At 38.7% G+C, this 18,998-nt stretch overlaps 1 protein-coding gene across 2 annotated transcripts in view; it reads left to right on the top strand.

Annotated features, from left to right (window-relative positions):
* The window catches only part of MEIKIN (meiotic kinetochore factor), a 133,093-nt gene that overhangs the window by 69,530 nt on the left and 44,565 nt on the right, over positions 1 to 18,998 (top strand). The window contains exon 10 of one of the 2 annotated variants that reach the window (XM_008014346.3): positions 15,903 to 15,983. In XM_008014346.3, the coding sequence (XP_008012537.3) occupies positions 15,903 to 15,983 (81 nt within the window). The remainder of the gene's footprint in view (positions 1 to 15,902; positions 15,984 to 18,998) is intronic. The other variant, XM_038008250.2, reaches the window with a different exon arrangement.

Consider the following 18,998-nt stretch of genomic DNA (forward strand, 5'->3'; position numbering starts at 1 on the left):
CACCAGTTTTTTGAGGCGGTTGTGGCAGATCTTTCCAGATCTAAAGCCTATACTTTTTCTACTACACTAGATTGTCACTGTAAGGAATTAGGGAACAAATAGAAAAGGGGCAAGAGGGTGAATAGGGAGACCCATTAGTAGGGAGTTACAAAGTTACAAAGATTTTTGGTGAAAGATAGTGGTGGCTTTGACTAGGGTGTTTGATAGGAGAGATCAAGAAATACCCATGTATTCAAGATAATTTTGCCTGTAGAGTTGATAGATTGGATACAAATGATGGAGGAATAAGAAATGTTAAGAAAGACTTCTAGGTTTCCGTTTTGAGCTTCTTTAGTGGATAAAGACGCTAATTACTGTGATAGGAAAGACAGGAGTTCTGAGGATGCATGAAGATGGAAATGTTGAGAAGGCCATTGGCTATAAATCTGGAGGTCAGGGGAACAGATGTACTATATTATAAATTTTTTTAAAGTTATGGTAACGGGTGAAATCTCCTAGGAAATAGTATCTATAGAGTAAGGAAGAGAAGTGGACCCAGGTCAATCCCTGGAAAACTTCATAGTCAGGTACAAAAGGAAGAGTGGTGGAGAAGAGGAGAAAAAGAAACAGAATGTAGTATCATAGAAATCAAGAGAGGAAATCATGTCACCCACAAAAGGGGGAATGATCAACAGTGTTGAGTGCTGCTTGAAGGTGCAGTATTATAAAGAATTTTTTTTTTTGTTTTTCGTGTCTATGTTATTTTGATTATTTACATTAAAATATTAATTATTATGAGTACATAATAGCTGTATGTCTTTATGGGGTACATGTGATGTTTTGATAAAGGCACACAATGCATAATAATCAAATCAGGGTAAATGGGATATCCACCATCTCAAGAATTTATTGTTTCTTGTGTTAGGAAGGAATTTAAAAGTCAATTGTAGGACTTCCAGTTTCCAGTGCAGCAATGTAAGAATCTTAGAAGTTGTCACTTTGTCCTAACAACAAGTAAAGTGCTAAACAAACTGAAAAGTCACCAGTTTTTCTTGGGTCTGTCAGAGAAGTAAGGTCATAGAGAAAACTGCTGCACCAAATATTAGAGAGACAGACAGGAGGACACAGAGAATCACAACCTACCAAAACAGAAACCCATGAACAGAAACCTCCATGGGAACCATTGCCAGGATAGAAAAACCTAAACAGTGTTGATGAATTGCTGGAGGCTCAATATGGACAAATCTGAGAGTCCTAGGTGGTCCCCTTGCCACTTTTGTGAGTTTTACTTCCAGGAGCTCTACCATCAGGTCTTCACAGTAAATGTTAGAGTAAAATCCTCTCATGCTTCTAGCAGTGGGAGGAGAAAGGAACTATTTGAAACAGAATGCTAGAACATTCAAGTTTTTTGTTCTTGTTTTTGTTTTTTGTAAGAAGGCCTGGCCTCAGGAGAAAGTGTTTTTCCAGAACCTAACCTGCTGGGGGACCTATGTAGCAGACAAACTGGTTCTAAAGTTTATATAGAGAGGGAAAAGATACAGAATAGCCAACTCAATATTGAAGGAGAAAAAGTCAAAGGACTGATACTACCTGTGTTTAAGACTACTGTAAAGCTATAGTGATCAAGACAGTGTGGGTTTGGTAAAAGAATAAACAAACAGATCAATTGAACAGAATAGAGAGAGAACTCAGAAATAGACCCATAAAAATATAGTCAACTGATCTTTGACAAAGGAGCAAAGGCAATATAATGGAGAAAAGTTGGTATTTTCTACAAATGGTGCTTGAATAACTGGACCCCCAAATGCAAAAACATGAACCTAGACACAGACCTTATACCCTTCACAAGAATTAATCAAAATGGGTCATAGACCTAAATGTAAAATGCAAAACTATAAAACTTCTAGAAAATAACATAGGATAAAATCTAGGTGACCTTGAGTATGGTGATGACTTTTTAGATAGAATACCAAAGGCACATATTATAAAAGAAATAATTGATAACCTGGACTTAATTAAAATAAAAAAACTTCTGCTGTATGAAGGACAATGTCAAGATAATGAGATAACAAGCCACAGATTGGGAGACAGTATTTGCAAAAGACATATCTGATAAAAGATTTTCAACCAACATAGACAAGCCTTAAAACTCAACAATAAGGGCCAGGCATAGTGGCTCATGCCTGTAATCCTGGCACTTTGGGAGGCCAAGGCAGGCAGATCATTTGAGCCCACGAATTTGAGACAAGCCTGGGCAACATTTTGTACTTTTTTGTAGAGACAGAATCCCTGTCGGGAGGCTGAGATGGGAGGATCGCATAAGCCTGGGAGGTTAAGGCTGCAGTGAGCCCTGACCACACCTCTGCACACTGCTGCCTGGGTAACAGAGTGATATCCTGTCTCAAAAAACAAAAACAACAACAACAAAAAAAACCCAATCAAGCAAAAACCCTCAAGAATAAGAAAAAGGAAAACCCAATGAAAAATGGGCCAAAGACCTGAACAGACACCTCACAAAAGAAGATATACAAGTGGCAATAGTTTATGAAAAGTTGTTCAACATCTTATGTCATTAGGCAATTGCAATTGCAAACTAAAACAACAGTGAGTGGCTGGGTGCTGTGACTCATGGCTGTAATCCCAACATTTTGGGGGACTGAGGCAAGTAGATTGCTTGAGCCCAGGATTCAAGACCAGCCTGGGCAACATGGCAAAACCCTGTCTCTACAAAAAATACCAAAAAAAAAAAAAAAAAAATTAGCCTGGTATGGTGGTGCAGGCCTGTAGTCATAACTACTCTGGAAGTGAAGGTAGTAGGAGGATCACCTGAACTTGGGAGGTCGAGGCTGAAGTGAGCTGTCATCATGCCACTGCACTCCAGCCTGGGCAACAGAGTGAGACTCTGTTTCAAAAAAACCAAAAACAGCAACAGCGAGTTATTATTACACACCTATTAGAATGGTCAAAATCCAAAACGCGGACAACACCAAATGCTGGTGAGGATGTGAAGCAACGGGAAATCTCATTCTTTGCTGCTGAGAATGCAACATGCTACAGTCACTTTGGAAAATGGTTTGGTGATTTTTAAAAACTAAACATACTCCTATATATGATCCAGCAATTACATTCCTTAGTGTTTATACAAATGAATTGAAAAATTATATCCACACAAAAAATGCACCTGAACATTTATAGCAACTGCATTCATAATTGCCAAAACTTGGAAGCAATGAAAATGTTCTTCAGTAGGTGAATGCATAAATAAACTGTGGTATATCCAAACAATGGAATATTATTTAGCACTAAAAAGGAATTACGTATCCAGCAATTAAAAGACATGGAGGAAACTTAAATTCATATTACTAAGTGAAAGAAGTGACTTTAAAAAGGCTACATACTGTGTGATTCCAACTATATGATGTTCTGGAAAAGCAAAACTATGTTGACAACAACAAGATTGGTGGTTGCTAGAGGTTAGGAGGAAGGAATGAATGAATAGGCAAATTACAGAGGAATTTTAAGACTGGGAAACTACTTTGTGTGATATTAGAATGGTGGGTACATCTCATTATACGTTTGTCAAAACCCACAGAATATACAACACCAAGAGTGAACCCAACCCTAAGGTAAACTGTGGCCTTTTAAGATAATGATGTGTTAGTGTAGGTTCATCGATTATAGTAAATATACCACTATTGTATAGGATCTTGATAGCAGGGGAGATTTTACATGTGTGGCAACTGGGGATATATGAGAAGTCTATACTTTCTGCTCAAGTTTGCTGTGAACCCAAAACTGACCTAAAAGATAAAATTCATTAATTTTTTTAAAAACTCAGTTGAATTTGGAATCATGAAGGAAACTGGTGACTTTGGTAGGAAAAATTTTAGCAGACTAAAGAGAGGCAAACCAGATTAGAATAGGTTGAAGACCATGGAAAGTGAGGAAGTAAAAATTATTTATAGAGCTTGACTCTGAAGGGAAATAGAGAAAAATAATGGTAACTGGATGAATATGCAGGGTTATAGGAAGCTTTTTCTTTTGAGATATACTGTGTCATTATTGAGAACTAATGGGAATGAAGGAAGGGAGGAAGACAGGATAGTTAAATTTAACTCAATAGGCAACTAGAATTCCCTATGGCCTAGAGATCGAATTGAACTTGGCCTGAATTTCACTTCTTTAGCTAAAAGCAACAAAAAATATTCCTAATCCTTTCTACATTTTCTTTTCTTCACTTCCTCATGATTACCTGTCCTTCTCCTGCTTCCATGCGTACTGTCAGTTCCATGAATTCTCCCCCACTCTCTCACCTTCCCTCCCTCCTGGGGCTGAAGAGGCAGCCACAGACAGCAGTCCTATTCCCTCACCCCCACAGAGGGGCAACTGTGCATTCTCACACACTCCAAAGACAAATTCCACTGCCTGCTCTAGGCCAAGGCTCAGATGAAGCCCATCCCTTTCAGTTTCCTGCCTATGGCTATTCCCAGGGGAAGCAACTCCACTCTTCCCAGTTGTAGGGCCACAGCACAGCTGCTGCTGTCTCCACCTGAGCAATCTGCCAATGGCCACAGGGTCATTCTGCCTCTGCATGCCACAGCCAGCATCTTTACACACCATGAGGGGGCCTAAGGGCACAACCTAGCTTGGCTCTACCTCCCCTAGTACCCCGGATGCTATCCAGAGGTCTGAGGATCACCCAGCCCAGTACACCATTGGTTGCACCTAAGCACTCTTCCCAGGGTCTAAGATCAGGTCCAATCAACCTGCCACTACCACTACAGCTGGCATTCACCAGCATGTGCCACTTACAGATCTGGAAACCGGCCTGCCCAACCCATTGTAGCCATGCCAACACCAACACAGTTGACTGAGTTCCAGTGGATTTTCCTATCACTGCTACTGCCATTGACCATGCCATGCACACTCCACAAGGACTCTAGAATTCACTCACCTACACAGCCTACTGCTGCCATTCCTGGCATACAAGCAAGCCACCTAGAGGCCCAAGAATTGGCTACCTGGATCCACTAACACCAATGCCAGGGTATGCTGCCTTGGGGCCCAAGGACAGGCATGCTTAACATACCACTGCCACCATTGAGACCTGAAGACCAGTCTACTTGGCATCCCAGAACCCAGCAAAACTTCATCATAGCCTCCACTAACAACCACATGCTAAGCCACCAAGGAAATCACAGATACCACTGATGCTGTTTACAGCCAAAGAAATCATACAAAGACAATAATACTGCATATGCCCAGAATCAGAGCAAATGTGCTCTAGCCTACCAACACCATATACACATCTTCAGAAAAATGTGCCCCTGATGAAAGCAAATTCAAAAAAATTGGAAAAAGCAGCTGTGACACAAGATGCACAGATATCAATGTAAGGACACAGGAAACATGAAACAGCAAGGAAATATGAACCTGCAAAGGTACACAATAATTTCTCCAGCAACAGATCCTAATGCAAAAGAAATTCATGGCTGGGCACAGTGGCTCATGCCTGTAATCCTAGCACTTTGGGAGGCTGAGGCAGGCGGGTCACAAGGTCAGGAGAGCGAGACCATCCTGGCTAACATGGTGAAACCCCCATCTCTACTAAAAATACAAAAAATTAGCCAGGCGTGGTGGCAGGTGTCTGTAGTCCCAGCTACTCAGGAGGCTGAGGCAGGAGAATGGCATGAACCCAGTAGGCGGAGCTTGCAGTGAGCAGAGATTGTGCCACTGCACTGCAGGCTGGGCATCAGAGCAAGACTCTGTCTGAAAAAAAAAAGAAAAAGAAAAAGAATCACAAAATCCCAGGAAAAAGAATTCCAAATTTTGAATTTTGATACTAAAGAAGCCTGGTGAGATGCAAGAAAATTCCAAAAATCAATACAAAGAAATCAGAAAAAAAATTCAGGATACAAATGACAAATTTACCGAAGAGATGGATATTATTTTAAAAAGAACCAAACAGAAATTCTGGAACTGAAGGTTTCATTGAATGAAATACAAAATACACTCAAAAGATTCAACAACAGACTAAATCAAACAGAGGAAAGAATCTCAGAACTTGAAGACAGTTATTTTGACATAACCCAGTTAGGCAAAAATAAAGAAAAAATTAGCAAGGATGAGCAATGCCTTTGTGACTATGGAACATTATCAAGTGGCCAAATATTTGAAATATTGATATCCCTGAGGGCAAAGAGAAAATGAAAGGGTTTGCAAACCTATTTAATGAAATAATAGATGAAAAATTCCCAAGTCTAACAAGAGATTTAGGCATCCAGATACAGGAGGCTCAGTGATTTCCCAAACAGATACAACATAAAAATGTCTTCTCCATGGCATATTGTAATCCAAGTGTCTAAGGGAAAGACAGAGAATTCTAAAAGCAGCAGGAGAAAAGTATCTAGTTATAAAGGAAACCCCATTAGACTAACAGCAGACTCTCTCAGCAGAAGCCTTACAGGCCAGGAAAGAATGATATGATATATTCAAAGTGCTGAAAGAACAAATCTGCCAGCCAAGGATACTATATACAGCAAAATTGTTCTTCATCGATGAAGGAGAAATAAAGTATTTCCCAGACAATCAAATGCCAAGAGAATTCATTACTACTAAACTCAAGGGAGTCCTACAACTGGGAGGGAAATGATGATAGTTATTATCATGAAAACACATGAAACTATAAAACTCCAAAGTAAAGCAATCACACAAAGGAGGAGGAGAAAGGATTCAAATGATTCCACTACAGAAAACCACCAAAACACAATGACAAACAAGAGAAAAAGAAAGGAACAAAGAGTATACAGAACAATAAGAAAACAATTAAGAATGTAACAGGAAGAAAGCATTACATATCAATAATAAACCTGAATGTAAATGGATTGAATTCTCTACTTAAAAGATATAGACTGGCTAAATGATTAAAAAAGCATGATTCAACTATATGCTGCCTGCAAGAAATGCACTTTATCTGTAAAGAAAAATAGAGACTCAAAGTAAAGGAATGGTGAATTAATCAATTTTCACGTTGCTGATAAAAACATACCTGAGATTAGGAAGAAGAAAAGGTTTAATGGACTTACAGTTCCACATGACTGGGGAGGCCTCACAATCAAGGCAAAAGGCGAGGAGGAGCAAGTCACATCTTACATAGATGGTGGCAGGCAGAGAGAGCTTGTGCAGGCAAACTTTCATTTTTAAAACCATCAGATCTCATAAGATGTATTCACTATCACAAGAACGGCATGGGAAAGACCTACCCCCATGATTCAGTTATCTCCCAGTGGGTCACTCCCATAACATGTGAGAATTATGGAAGCTACAAGATGGGATTTGGGTAGGGACACAGAGCCAAACTATATCAGATGGAAAAAGATATTCCATGTAAGCAGAAACCAAAACTAAGCAGGAGTAGTTATACTTAGCTAAAAGAGACTTTAAGTCAAAAACAGGAGGGAAAAAAAAAAAAAAAAAAAGACAAAGGTCATTATATAATGATAAAAGGATCAATCTAGAAGAGAGTATAACAATACTAAATACATATGCATCCAACAGTACTGCATTAGATGTATAAAGCAAATATTGCTAGATCTAAAGAGAGACGGAATCCAAAACAGTAATGGGGGAGACTTCAATACCCTACTCACTCAGCACTCAACAGATCATCTAGACAGAAAATCAACACATAAATGTTGGATTTAAACTGGACTTTAGACCAAATGGACCTCACAGACATAACAGAAACTTTTAGCCAACAACTGCAGAATACATATTAACATTCTTCTCATTTACCCATGGGACATTCTCCAGGATAGATCATATGTTAGGCCACAAAACAAGTCTCAACAAACTTGAAAAAATTGAGATCATTTCGAGTATCTTCTCAGGCCACAGTGGAATAAAATTAGAAATCAATACCAAAAGGAAGTTTGGAAACTATACAATACTTGAAAACTTAGCAAGATGCCTCTGAATGATCATTGGATCAATGAAGAAATTAAGATGGAAATAAAAAAATTCTTGAAATAAGGACAGGAACAGTGGCTCATGCTTGTAATCCCAGCACTTTGGGAGGCTGTAGTGGGAGGATCACTTGAGGCCAGGAGTTTGAGACCAGCCTGGGCAACATACTGAAACCCCGTTGTCTCCTAAAAAATTTAAAAATTAGCCAGACATGGTGGTGCATGACTGTAGTCCTAACTACTCAGGAGTGTGAGGCGGGAGGATCACTTGAACCCAAAAGTTTGAGACTGCAGCGAGCTACAATAGTGCCACTGCACTCTAGCCTGGGTGACAAAGTAAGACCTTGTCTCTTAAAAATAAAATTCTTGAAATAAATAAAAATTGAAACACAAAACACCAAAACATATGGAATATCATAAAAGCAGTGCTTAGAAGGAACTTTACAGGAATAAATACCTACATCAAAAAAGTAGTATGTGCTTATGTAAATTTAATGTTATGTAAGAAAAAAAGTAGAATGATTTCCAATAAAGAATTTAATTATGCACTTTAAGGAATTAGAGAAGCAAGAACAAACAAAACCCAAAATTAGCAGAAGGAAATAATAATGATTAGAGCAGAAAGAAACGAAATAGAGACTAAAAAAATACAAAGTATCAGTGAAATGAAAAGTTTGTTGTTTAAAAAGATAAAATTTATAAATCACTAGCTAGATTAACCAAGGAAAGAAGAGAGGAGACCCCAATAAACAAAATCAGGAATGAAAAAGGAGACATTACTACTGATACCACAGAATTAGAAAACATCAGCCGAGACTTTATGAATAACTATATACTAACTAGAAAACTTAGAGAAATGGGTAAACTCCTGGAAACATACAACATACCAAGATTGAATGAGGAAGAAATAGAAAACCTGAACAGACCAGTAATAAGTAGTGAGATTGAATCAATAATAAAAAGTCTCCCAATAAAGAAAAGCCCCGGATCAGATGGATTCACTGCCAAATTCTACCAAACATATAAAGAAAAACTAATACCAATCTTACTTATACTATTTCAAAAAGTTGAAGAGGAGGGAATCCTCCCTAATTCATTCTTTGAGGTTAGCATTACCCTGATTCCAAAACTAGACAAGAAACACAACAACAACAGCACAGAGAAAACTGCAGGCATGATGAACATAGACACAAAAATCTTCAACAAAATACTAGCAAACTAAAGCCAACAGCACATCAAAAAGATAAAACACTTTGATTAAGTGGGTTTTATACCAGGGATGCAAGAATGGTTTAACCTGTGCAAATCAATAAATTTGATACATCACATCAACAGAACCAAGAACAAAAACTTTATGATTATTTTTATAGATGCAGAAAAAGCATTTGATAAAATTGAACATCCCTTCATGAGAAAAACTCTCAGCAAACTAGGCATAGAAAGAACATACCTTAAAATAATAAAGGCAATATATGACAAAACCCACAGCTAACATCAGACTGAAGGGGGAAAAGTTAAAAGCCTTTCCTCTAAGAACAAGACAAAGATGCCCACCTTCCCCATGCCCATTAAACATTGTACTGGAAGTTGTAGCCAGAGCAGTCAGCCAAGAAAAAGGAATAAAAGGCATCCAAATTGGAAAAGAGGAACTCTAATTGACCCTCTTTGGGGATTACATTATTCTTTTTTTTTTGGAGACAGAGTCTCTCTCTGTCGCCCAGGCTGGAGTGCAATGGCGCAATCTTGACTCACTGCATCCTCCACCTCCCGGGTTTAAGCAGTTCTTCTACCTCAGCCTCCCAAGTAGCTGGGACTACAGGCATGTTTGTATTTTTAGTAGAAACAGGGTTTCACCATGTTGGCCAGGATGGTCTCGATCTCTTGACCTCGTGATCCGCCTGCTTCGGTCTCCCAAAGTGCTGAGATTACAGGCATGAACCACTGCACTTGGCCTATGCTTATTTTTAGAAAACCAAAAGACTCCATCAAAAAACTCTTAGGGCTGGGCACAATGCTCATGCCTGTAATCCCAGAACTTTGGGAGGCCAAGGCAGGCAATCGCTTGAGGCCAAGGGTTCGAGACCAGCCTGGCCAACATGGCAAAGCCCCATGTCTGCTAAAAAATACAAAAATTAGCTGGACATGGTGGCGCATGCCTGTAATCCCAGCTACTCTGGAGGCTGAGGCACCAGAATCACTTGAGCCCAGGAGGTAGAGGTTGCAGTGAGCCTAGATTGTGCCACTGCATTCCAGCCTGAGTGACAAGGCAAGATTCTCTCTCAAAAAAAAAAAAAAAAAAAAAAAAAAAAGCCAAACAGGCTGAGCATGGTGGCTCATGCCTGTAATCCCAGCATTTTGGGAGGCTGAGGTGGGTGGATCACGAGGTGAGGAATTTAAGGCCAGCCTGGCCAAGATGGTGATACCCCATCTCTACTAAAAATACAAAAAAAAAATTAACCATGCATGGTGGTGGGTGCCTGTAATCCCAGCTGCTTGGGAGGCTGAAGCAGAGAATTGCTTGAACCCAGGAGGCAGAGGTGGCAGTGAGCGGAGATCACACCACTGAACTCCAGTCGGAGCAACAGAGCAAGACTTTCTCAAAAAACAAACAAACAAACAAAAAACTCTTAGAACTGAGCCAAATTCAGTGAAGCTGCAGGATACAAACAAGCAAAAGTCAGCATTTCTATACACCAATAATAAAATATCTGAAAAAAAAAATCAAGAAGGCAATCACATTTATAACAGTGGCAAAACAAACCAACAAAAACAACAACAACAACAAAAAACCTAGGAATAAATTTAACCAAGAAGTGAAAGATCTCTACAAGGAAAATTACAAAACACTGATGAAAGAAATTGAAGAAGAGAAAAGACATCCCATTCTCATCGATCAGAAGAATTCATATCATTAAAAATGACCATACTACCTAAAGCAATCTGTAGATTCAATGCAATCTCTAACTACATAGCTATGTAGTTTTTCACATAACTAGAAAACACAATGCTAAAATTCATATGGAACCAAAAAAGATCCAGAATAGTCAAAGCAGTCCTAAGCAAAAGGAACAAACTCAAGGCACTACACCACCTGACTTCAAAATATATTACAAGGCTGTACTAACCCAAACAACATGATATTGGTAGAAAAGTAGACACACAGAACAAAGGAAAAGAATAGAGAACCCAGGAATGAATCCACATATTTACAGCTAACTGATCTTCAACAAAGCCATCAAGAACATACACTGGGGAAAGGACAGTCTCTCCAGTAAACGATGCTCAGAAAACTGGATATCCCCATGCAGAAGAATGAAACTAGACCCCTATTTCTCCCCTTTATTAGGCTGTTCTTGTGTTGTGATAAAAAAAAAAAAACAAACCCTAAGACTGGGTAATTTATAAGAAAAGACATTTAATTGACTCACAGTTCTGCAGGCTGTACAGGAAGCCTGGCAGCATCTGCTTCTGGGGAGGCCTCAGGGAACTTTTACTCATGGTGGAAGGCAAAGCAGGAACGAGAGAGAGGGTGGGGGAGGTGCTATACTTTTAAACAACCATATCTTGTAAGAACTCACTCTATCAAGAGAACAGCACTAAGGGGATGGTGCTAAGCCATTCCAGAGAAATCTATCCCCCTTATCCAATAACCTCCCACCAGGCCCCACCTCCATCATTGGGGATTGCAATTCAACATGAGATTTGGATGGGAACACATATTCACACTGCATCATCACTATCTACCAAAATCAACTCAAAATGGATTAAAGACTTAAGCATACTGAAACTGGACTCCTTCCTCACACCTGCATAGTATTCCATGGTGTATATTTACCACATTTTCTTTATCCAGTCTACTACTGATGGGCATTTAGATTGATTCCATGTCTTTGCTATGTGCATAGTGCTGCAGTGAACATACGTTTGCAGGTATCTTTATGGTAGAATGATTTATATTCCTTTGAGTATATACCCAATAATGGGATTGCTGAGTCAAATGGTACTTCTGCGTTGAGTTCTTTGAGAAATCACCAAATTGCTTTCCACAGTGGCTGAACTAATTTACATTCCCACCAGCAGTGGATAAGCATTCCCCTTTTCTCCACAATGTTGCCAGCATCTATTAGTTTTTGACTTTTTAATAAGTCATTCTGACTGGTGTGAGATGGTATTTCATTGTGGTTTTGATTTGCATTTATCTAATGATTAGTGATGAGCATTTTTTCATACACTTGTTGGCCATGCGTATATCTTCTTTTGATAATGTCTGTTTATGCCTTTGCCCACTTTTTAATGGCGTCAAGTTCCTTATAGATCCTGGATATTAGACCTTTGTTGGATGCAGAGTTTGCAAATATTTTCTCCCATTTTGTAGGCTGTCTATTTACTCTCTTGATAGTTTCATTTGCTGTGCAGAAGCTCTTTTGTTTAATTAGGTCCCATTTGTCAATTTTTGTTTTTGTTGCAATTGCTTTTGGCATCTTAGTCGTGAAATCTTTGCCAGGGTCCATGTTCAGAATGGTATTTTGTTGGTTTTCTCCTAGAGTTTTCATAGTTGTAGGTCTTACATTTAAGTGTTTAGTCCATCTTGATTTTTGTATATGGTATAAGGAAGGAGTTCAGTTTCAGTCTTCTGAATATGGCTGACCAGTTGTCCCAGCACCATTTATTGAATAAAACAGTCCTTTCCCCATTGCTTGTTTTTGTCAACTTTGTAGAAGATCAGATGGTTGTAGGTGTGCAAGCTTTATTTCTGGGCTCTCTATTCTATTCCATTGGTCTATGTGTCTGTTAAGTTTGTTTCCGGAAGATTTTAGAGGGCCAAAGCGGCAGCTTAGTATTCCTAGTTTTCCTGCTCTAACTCTAGGGGTGCTGGTACCAAGCCCCCAGCTTTATTCTCTAGTCTCAGGAGCTTAGGAACTGGCTGCACTGGAGGGGCCCGGTGTTCCTGCTCTGCTGGCCACAGCATTCTGATGGGGAGTGCTGGCCAGTGCCTTTCCTCAGGCGGTGGCATAGCATAGCAGGATCTATGCTAGCTTGAGTGTGGATCCTGGTGTGGTGGTGGGGCAGGGTGGCCAGTTGCTGGTGGGAGTGAGGCACTGGATTCTGTACACACCCTCATGCAGGCCACATTGGCAGGGCAGAGTGCCGCACATTAGTGGTGGCAGAGTGTGCTCACGCCAGCAGTGGTGAAGAGGCAGGGTACATGTACACACATATGCCAGTGGGAGAGAGGAAGTATGGTCACCCATGCTTGCGGGCCAGCAAAGCAGTGGAGAGGACATTGGGCGAGTACATGACGGCAAAGTGAGGTGGGGAAGGCTATAGGGGAGTGGAGGCTGTAGGTAGGCAGATGCGCATCCATGGTGGCTAGTCAGTGGGAGCTCTCTGATGGTGACGCATGGTCTGCTGGTGAAGGAGCTATGAGAAGGGCCCCAAGGAAGCACCCTGGTTGGGCATGTGAGGCTGTGGGCAAGTGAGCAAGTGGGCACGCCAGGCTGAGGCCCCAGGAGAGGCTGGCAGATGAGGACACTCAGATCGAACTGGGCACATCCTTATGGACAAGACTGCCCTACTCTGTCCAGGTCCTACAGTTACCCAAAGGCTAAAGCCACCTAGAAGAGTATGGTGAGCCTTGGAGAATGGGCATCACTGTCCATCCTGCTCCACCTATATTTCAAACTATTTTGTCTTTCAGCAGATTTTTTAACTTAAATGTATGACATGTTATTTTTTCCAGAAAATAATTTAAGTTTAAATCTTTTTTCAAGTTGAAATAATAGGACATGTGAGAAGCGCTGGAAATGTTTTTATAGCACTATAAAATGTATTTCTTGATTATGAATTTGTTTCAGCCTGGAAAAGATTCTGAACATAGAGATACACATTTTCAGTTAAACTCTCATTATCTAAAAGTCAAGGTTCCATCTTCCCACTATAGGTCTGCTTTTGAAAGCAATGCAGGTAGAACCACTTAGTTCTGACTCAGTCCCCAAAACTTGCTTTGATAAGAACTAGTCTTGTATTAACTAATATTTTTTGAAAAGACTATAAATATGTACTGATTGGGAATATTTAGAAATATATACATACATATATATATACACAAATCTAGGAAAAATGTAGGGAAGCTATATACTTATAGCTACATACAAACTGATGTTTTAAAATTGGACTGATAGTTGACAATTACATCAAATGAGACCCCTGGGAAGCAGATAGTCAGACAGTATAAAGAGTTCAAACATCAGGGGGTAATGACTAAGAAAGGAAGGCAGGGAAGAAGCAGGATTATGCAAAGATAGCCTCAGTCTTCAATGCAGATCTGACAGAAGCTCTCAACAATGGGGAGTTCTGGAGCAAAGATTGTCTATTACGAAAGTCTTGTGTTGGGCTGTTATGCCCAGACATTGGCTGGGGGCTGCTTGAAAAGATGGTGGCCTCAGCATGAAAGCTGAAGCATATTCTAAAGATGTTGTAGTTGGGGGCTATCAGCTAACTACACTCCTTACACTGGAACAGCTGGTTCTTTGAAGAAACCTGAGGAGAGGACCTTCAGGACTGCCAAAATGATGATGATAATAGTTATCATTGAGTAGCTCCTACTCTCCAGACACCATAGATTCTCTTTACATATATTATTTGTAACCCTTGCATCACAGTCCCTAGATATAGAATAACCTTCATTGTTCAAATGAGAAAATTAAATATAACTAGTAAGTTAGAGGCTGATGTGTTCAGTTTATTGTAAATATGCCCATAAACATTTCTGACAAAAATTTTCCTAATAAACTATTCCAGATTATGTCTTGTACCAACAGGTTAAGAGCTTTTAAGCCAGAAGGGACATGGTTGCTTCATGGAGTCTAAAGGCTGAAAAGGCAACTGATTTCTGGAAATAAAGCTGCCTGTCTCTGTTTGATTGTCTATCACTCTTACTTTCTACTCTACCTTGCTACCCATTTCTTTGCTTTTGCTATCCTAGATGTTCTCTCCCTCTCAGTCTTAAGCTCTGTCTCTTTTCCTTGGTCTCTCTTACTGTCTCTCTCTCTCTCTCTCTCTCTCTGTCTCTCTCTCTCTCTCAATCTCTGTTCACAATCTGTGTTGGTCTCTGTCTTCTCTTTCTCTTTTTTCCTCTCTCCTTCTCTTGGTCTTCCTCTTTTTCTCTCCTTCTCTGTCTTTTGCTTTTCATTCTTCCTCTCCTACCTCCTCTCCTCTTCTCTACCTCTTCCTTCATCTCCTCTCCATTCCCCTCTTCTCCCTTCCTTCCTCTCTCTCTTTTGGCCGTCCCTTCCTCAATTTCTGTTACTTTCTTTAGGTCTTGTATCTTGTCTGTTTCCTGACTCTGTCTTTCACTCTTTCTTGCTTTGTCTACCTGTCTGTCTGCCTCTTTGTACCTTCAAGAAGTAAAAAATGAGCCTACATCCTACTTTATAATTTCTTTAACTTTGATGTTCCATAAATGAAAGTATCTATATACATTTAAAGTTATATTTAAACCAATTATCCTTGCTACATATATTTTCACAGCTTCAGAAATAACTTATAATCTCTTTCCACAAAAAGTACAATAATATACTAAGAATTAAATGCTGAAAGTAAAATACCTTTCTTAGCAGTTAACAAAGATAACTGAAGCACCATTTCCTAACTCAACACTCTAATTAGCTTTTCTTTCTAAATTAATAGTAATTTCAACCAAAGTATTCATTTCAACAAAGGTATTCTCATATAGTTGCTATGCCATATAGAGTTTTCTTGGACGTTGTTTGATCTAGCTCAAGTGAGAAAATTCTTTAGTTTCCTGTGACGTGGTTTAAAATTTAATGAACAGATTAAGGATTTTCTTAGTATCATATATTATGATCTAGTCAACTAACTTTAAATTGTAGTTTTACTATACTAAAATATTTTATTTCTTTCTGCTGTTCAATCCCTATTTTATAAAAACATTTATAGAAAGCAAATTCCAGTACTCCTGGTAAGAAAAACAGAGGCCTTTTAACAAGTACCCCATCTTCAGAGACAGCTGGTTTTGTGGTAAGTATTAGAATTTGACACTTGTAGTATCTGTTTTCTGGCTCCTCCTCTCCCCATTCTTCTATTTTTCTTATATCAGGGGAATATTGCCTATGGAGAATAATATCTGTGTTTTCCTGTTGCTTAAGCACACTTTCAATGGAAGTACTCTATATAGTGCTAAGAGAAGGAAAAACTAGAGTACTGCAGCAACAACCAGGATTCTTACTTTTTTTCCCTTCAGTTTTAAAAATTGTGGTGAAATATATATAACATAAAATTTATAAGTTTAACCATTTTTAAGTGTACAGTTGAAGTATATTCATTCACATCATTATGCAACCGTCACCACTATTCATCTCTAGAACTTTTTTCATCTTGCAAAACTGAAATTCCGTATGCATTAAACAGTAACTTCCTGCTCCTCCCTACCCTAGCCCCTGGAAACCACCATTTTACTTTCTGTTTCTATTAATTTGACTACTCTAGATACCTCATATAAGTGGAACCATACAGTATTTGTCCTTTGTGACTAGTTTATGTCACTTAGCATGGCATCTTCAGATTCATCTATATTACAGCATGCATCAGAATTTTATTTTTAAGTATGAACTGATACTCCATTGTATGAATATGAAACATTTTGTTTATCCATTCATCTGTTGATGGACAATAGGGTTGCTTCTGCCTTTTGACAATTGCGAATGCTGCTGCTATGAACATGGGTGTACAAATATATGTTTGAGTCTCTGCTTTCAATTCTTTTGAGTATGTATCTAGAAATGGAATTGCTAGAGCATATGGTAATTCTATTTTTAACTTTTTGAGGAACCACCACACTGTTTTCCATAGTAGCTGTACCATTTTACATTCCCACTAGCAAAATGCACAAGGGTTCCAGTTTATCTACTTCCTTACCAGTGCTTGTTATTTTCTTTTTTGTAATAGTCGTTGTTATGGATGTGAGGTGATATCTCATTGTGGTTTTGATTTGTATTTCCCTAATAAGGATGACATTGAGCATCTTTTAATGTGTTAATTAGCTATTCATATATCTTCTTTGGGAAAATATATATTCAAGTCCTTTGTTTATTTTTGAATTTTTAATTGCTGAGTCGTAGGAGTTTCTCATATATCTGGGATATTAACCCATTACCCAACATATGATTTACAAATAATTTGCCCCTTTCCATGGGTTGCCTTTTCACTCTGTTGATAGCGTCCTTTGATGCACAAATGTTTTTTATTTTGTCATAGTAAAATTTATTTTTCTTTTCTCACCTGTTCTTTTGGTGTCATATCCAAGAAATCATTATCAAATCCAATCTTATCAAGTCTTCAGTCAAACATCCAATGTTCCTCTTCAGTGTGAGCAATCCTCACAGAGGTCCATGCAGCAGCTTACATGGCAGTGTGGGGACTGCTCAGGCACAAGGAAATGAAATCCAGTATTTTTTGTAACAACACTTAGGCATAACGTCCATGGTCTCCACAAAGGCCATGTGTAATTACAATGTCCCTGCACTCAGGGAAACCCAAGGTATTTTATGTAGTGCAGTATTTATTTATTTATAGTGCATTTATAGTTTTTCCTAGAGTTACAATTTTCCAATCAGACATTATTTTTACCATAAGCAACGTTGCCTAGTAACACAGCTGACATTCTTACACTTATCAGGTTCCTAGGGAAAAGGAGTTACAGATTTAACCAAGAGATGCTCATGATGGAAGAAAGGGTTTTGTTAATACTCTGCTGACAGTCTTTCCAGTGGCCCCAAAATCAATACTTTTTCCAGAAAATGAGTATCTCATTTTTTATTCATTTTTGGTTGATATTTGGAGTTAAAATGTATTGATGAATAACAAATGTATCAAAATGATTTTTTCATGGCAAAACTAATTTAGTGACTATTTTACAAGTATCAACATATTTTTAAAATTGAGGTACAATTTACATTTTATAAAACTCAGTTTACTAAAGTGTATAATTCATTGGTTTTTAGTGTACTTACAAATTGTGCAACTATCATCACAATCCTATTTAAGAACATTTTCATCACCCCGTTCATTTATAGTCAGTCCTCATTCCCCCATCCCACCCTCCAGTCCCAAGAAATTACTGATTTAGTTTCTGTCTCTGTAGGTTTGCTCTTTCTGAGTATTTCATATAAATGAGATCATATAACGTGGCGTTTTGTGCCTGGCTTCTTTCACTTAGCATAATGTTTTAAAAATTCATCTATATTATAGCAGGTATCGGTACTGCATTCCTTTTTTATGACCAATGTATTAGTCTGTTTCCACACTGCTATAAAGACATACCCAAGACTGGGTAATTTATAAAGAAAAGAGGTTTAATTGGCTCATAGTTCTGCATGGCTGGGGAGGCCTCAGGAAACTTACAATCATGGTGGAAGGGGAAGAGGCATGTCTTACGTGGCAACAGGTGAGAGAGAGCATGGAAGAGCAGGGAAAACTACCTTATAAAACCATCAGATCTCGGGAGAACTCACTATCATCAGAACAGTATGGGGAAAACCACCCCCATGATTCCATCACCTCCCACCACGTCCCTCACTCGACCTGTGGGGATTATGGGGATTACAATTCAAGATGACATTTGGGTGGAGACACAGCCAAACCATATCAACAGATATATTCCATTATATAGATATACTGTATTTTGTTTATCAATTCAGTTTATGGGCATTTATTTCCATTTATTATCTATTATGAATAATACTGTTATGAACATTTGTTGACAAGTTTTTGTTAAACATGTGTTTTCAGTTGTCTTAACTATATACAGTCATCCCTCAGTATCCATGGGGAATTGGTTCCAGGACTTCTCAAAGATACCAAAATATGTGGATGCTAAAGTTCCTAATATAAAATGGCATAGTATTTTTTTTTGTGTGTATAACCTATGTGCGTCCTGCACACCTTAAATCATCTCTAAATCAATCAGTCATCTTTTTGGGAATTTTTAATTTGGTACAGAAATATGTGGTGATTTCAGTAACCTGATAGAAAAAT

This window comes from Chlorocebus sabaeus, chromosome 23 (assembly GCF_047675955.1).
Source record: "Chlorocebus sabaeus isolate Y175 chromosome 23, mChlSab1.0.hap1, whole genome shotgun sequence".
NCBI classification, from domain to species: domain Eukaryota; kingdom Metazoa; phylum Chordata; class Mammalia; order Primates; family Cercopithecidae; genus Chlorocebus; species Chlorocebus sabaeus.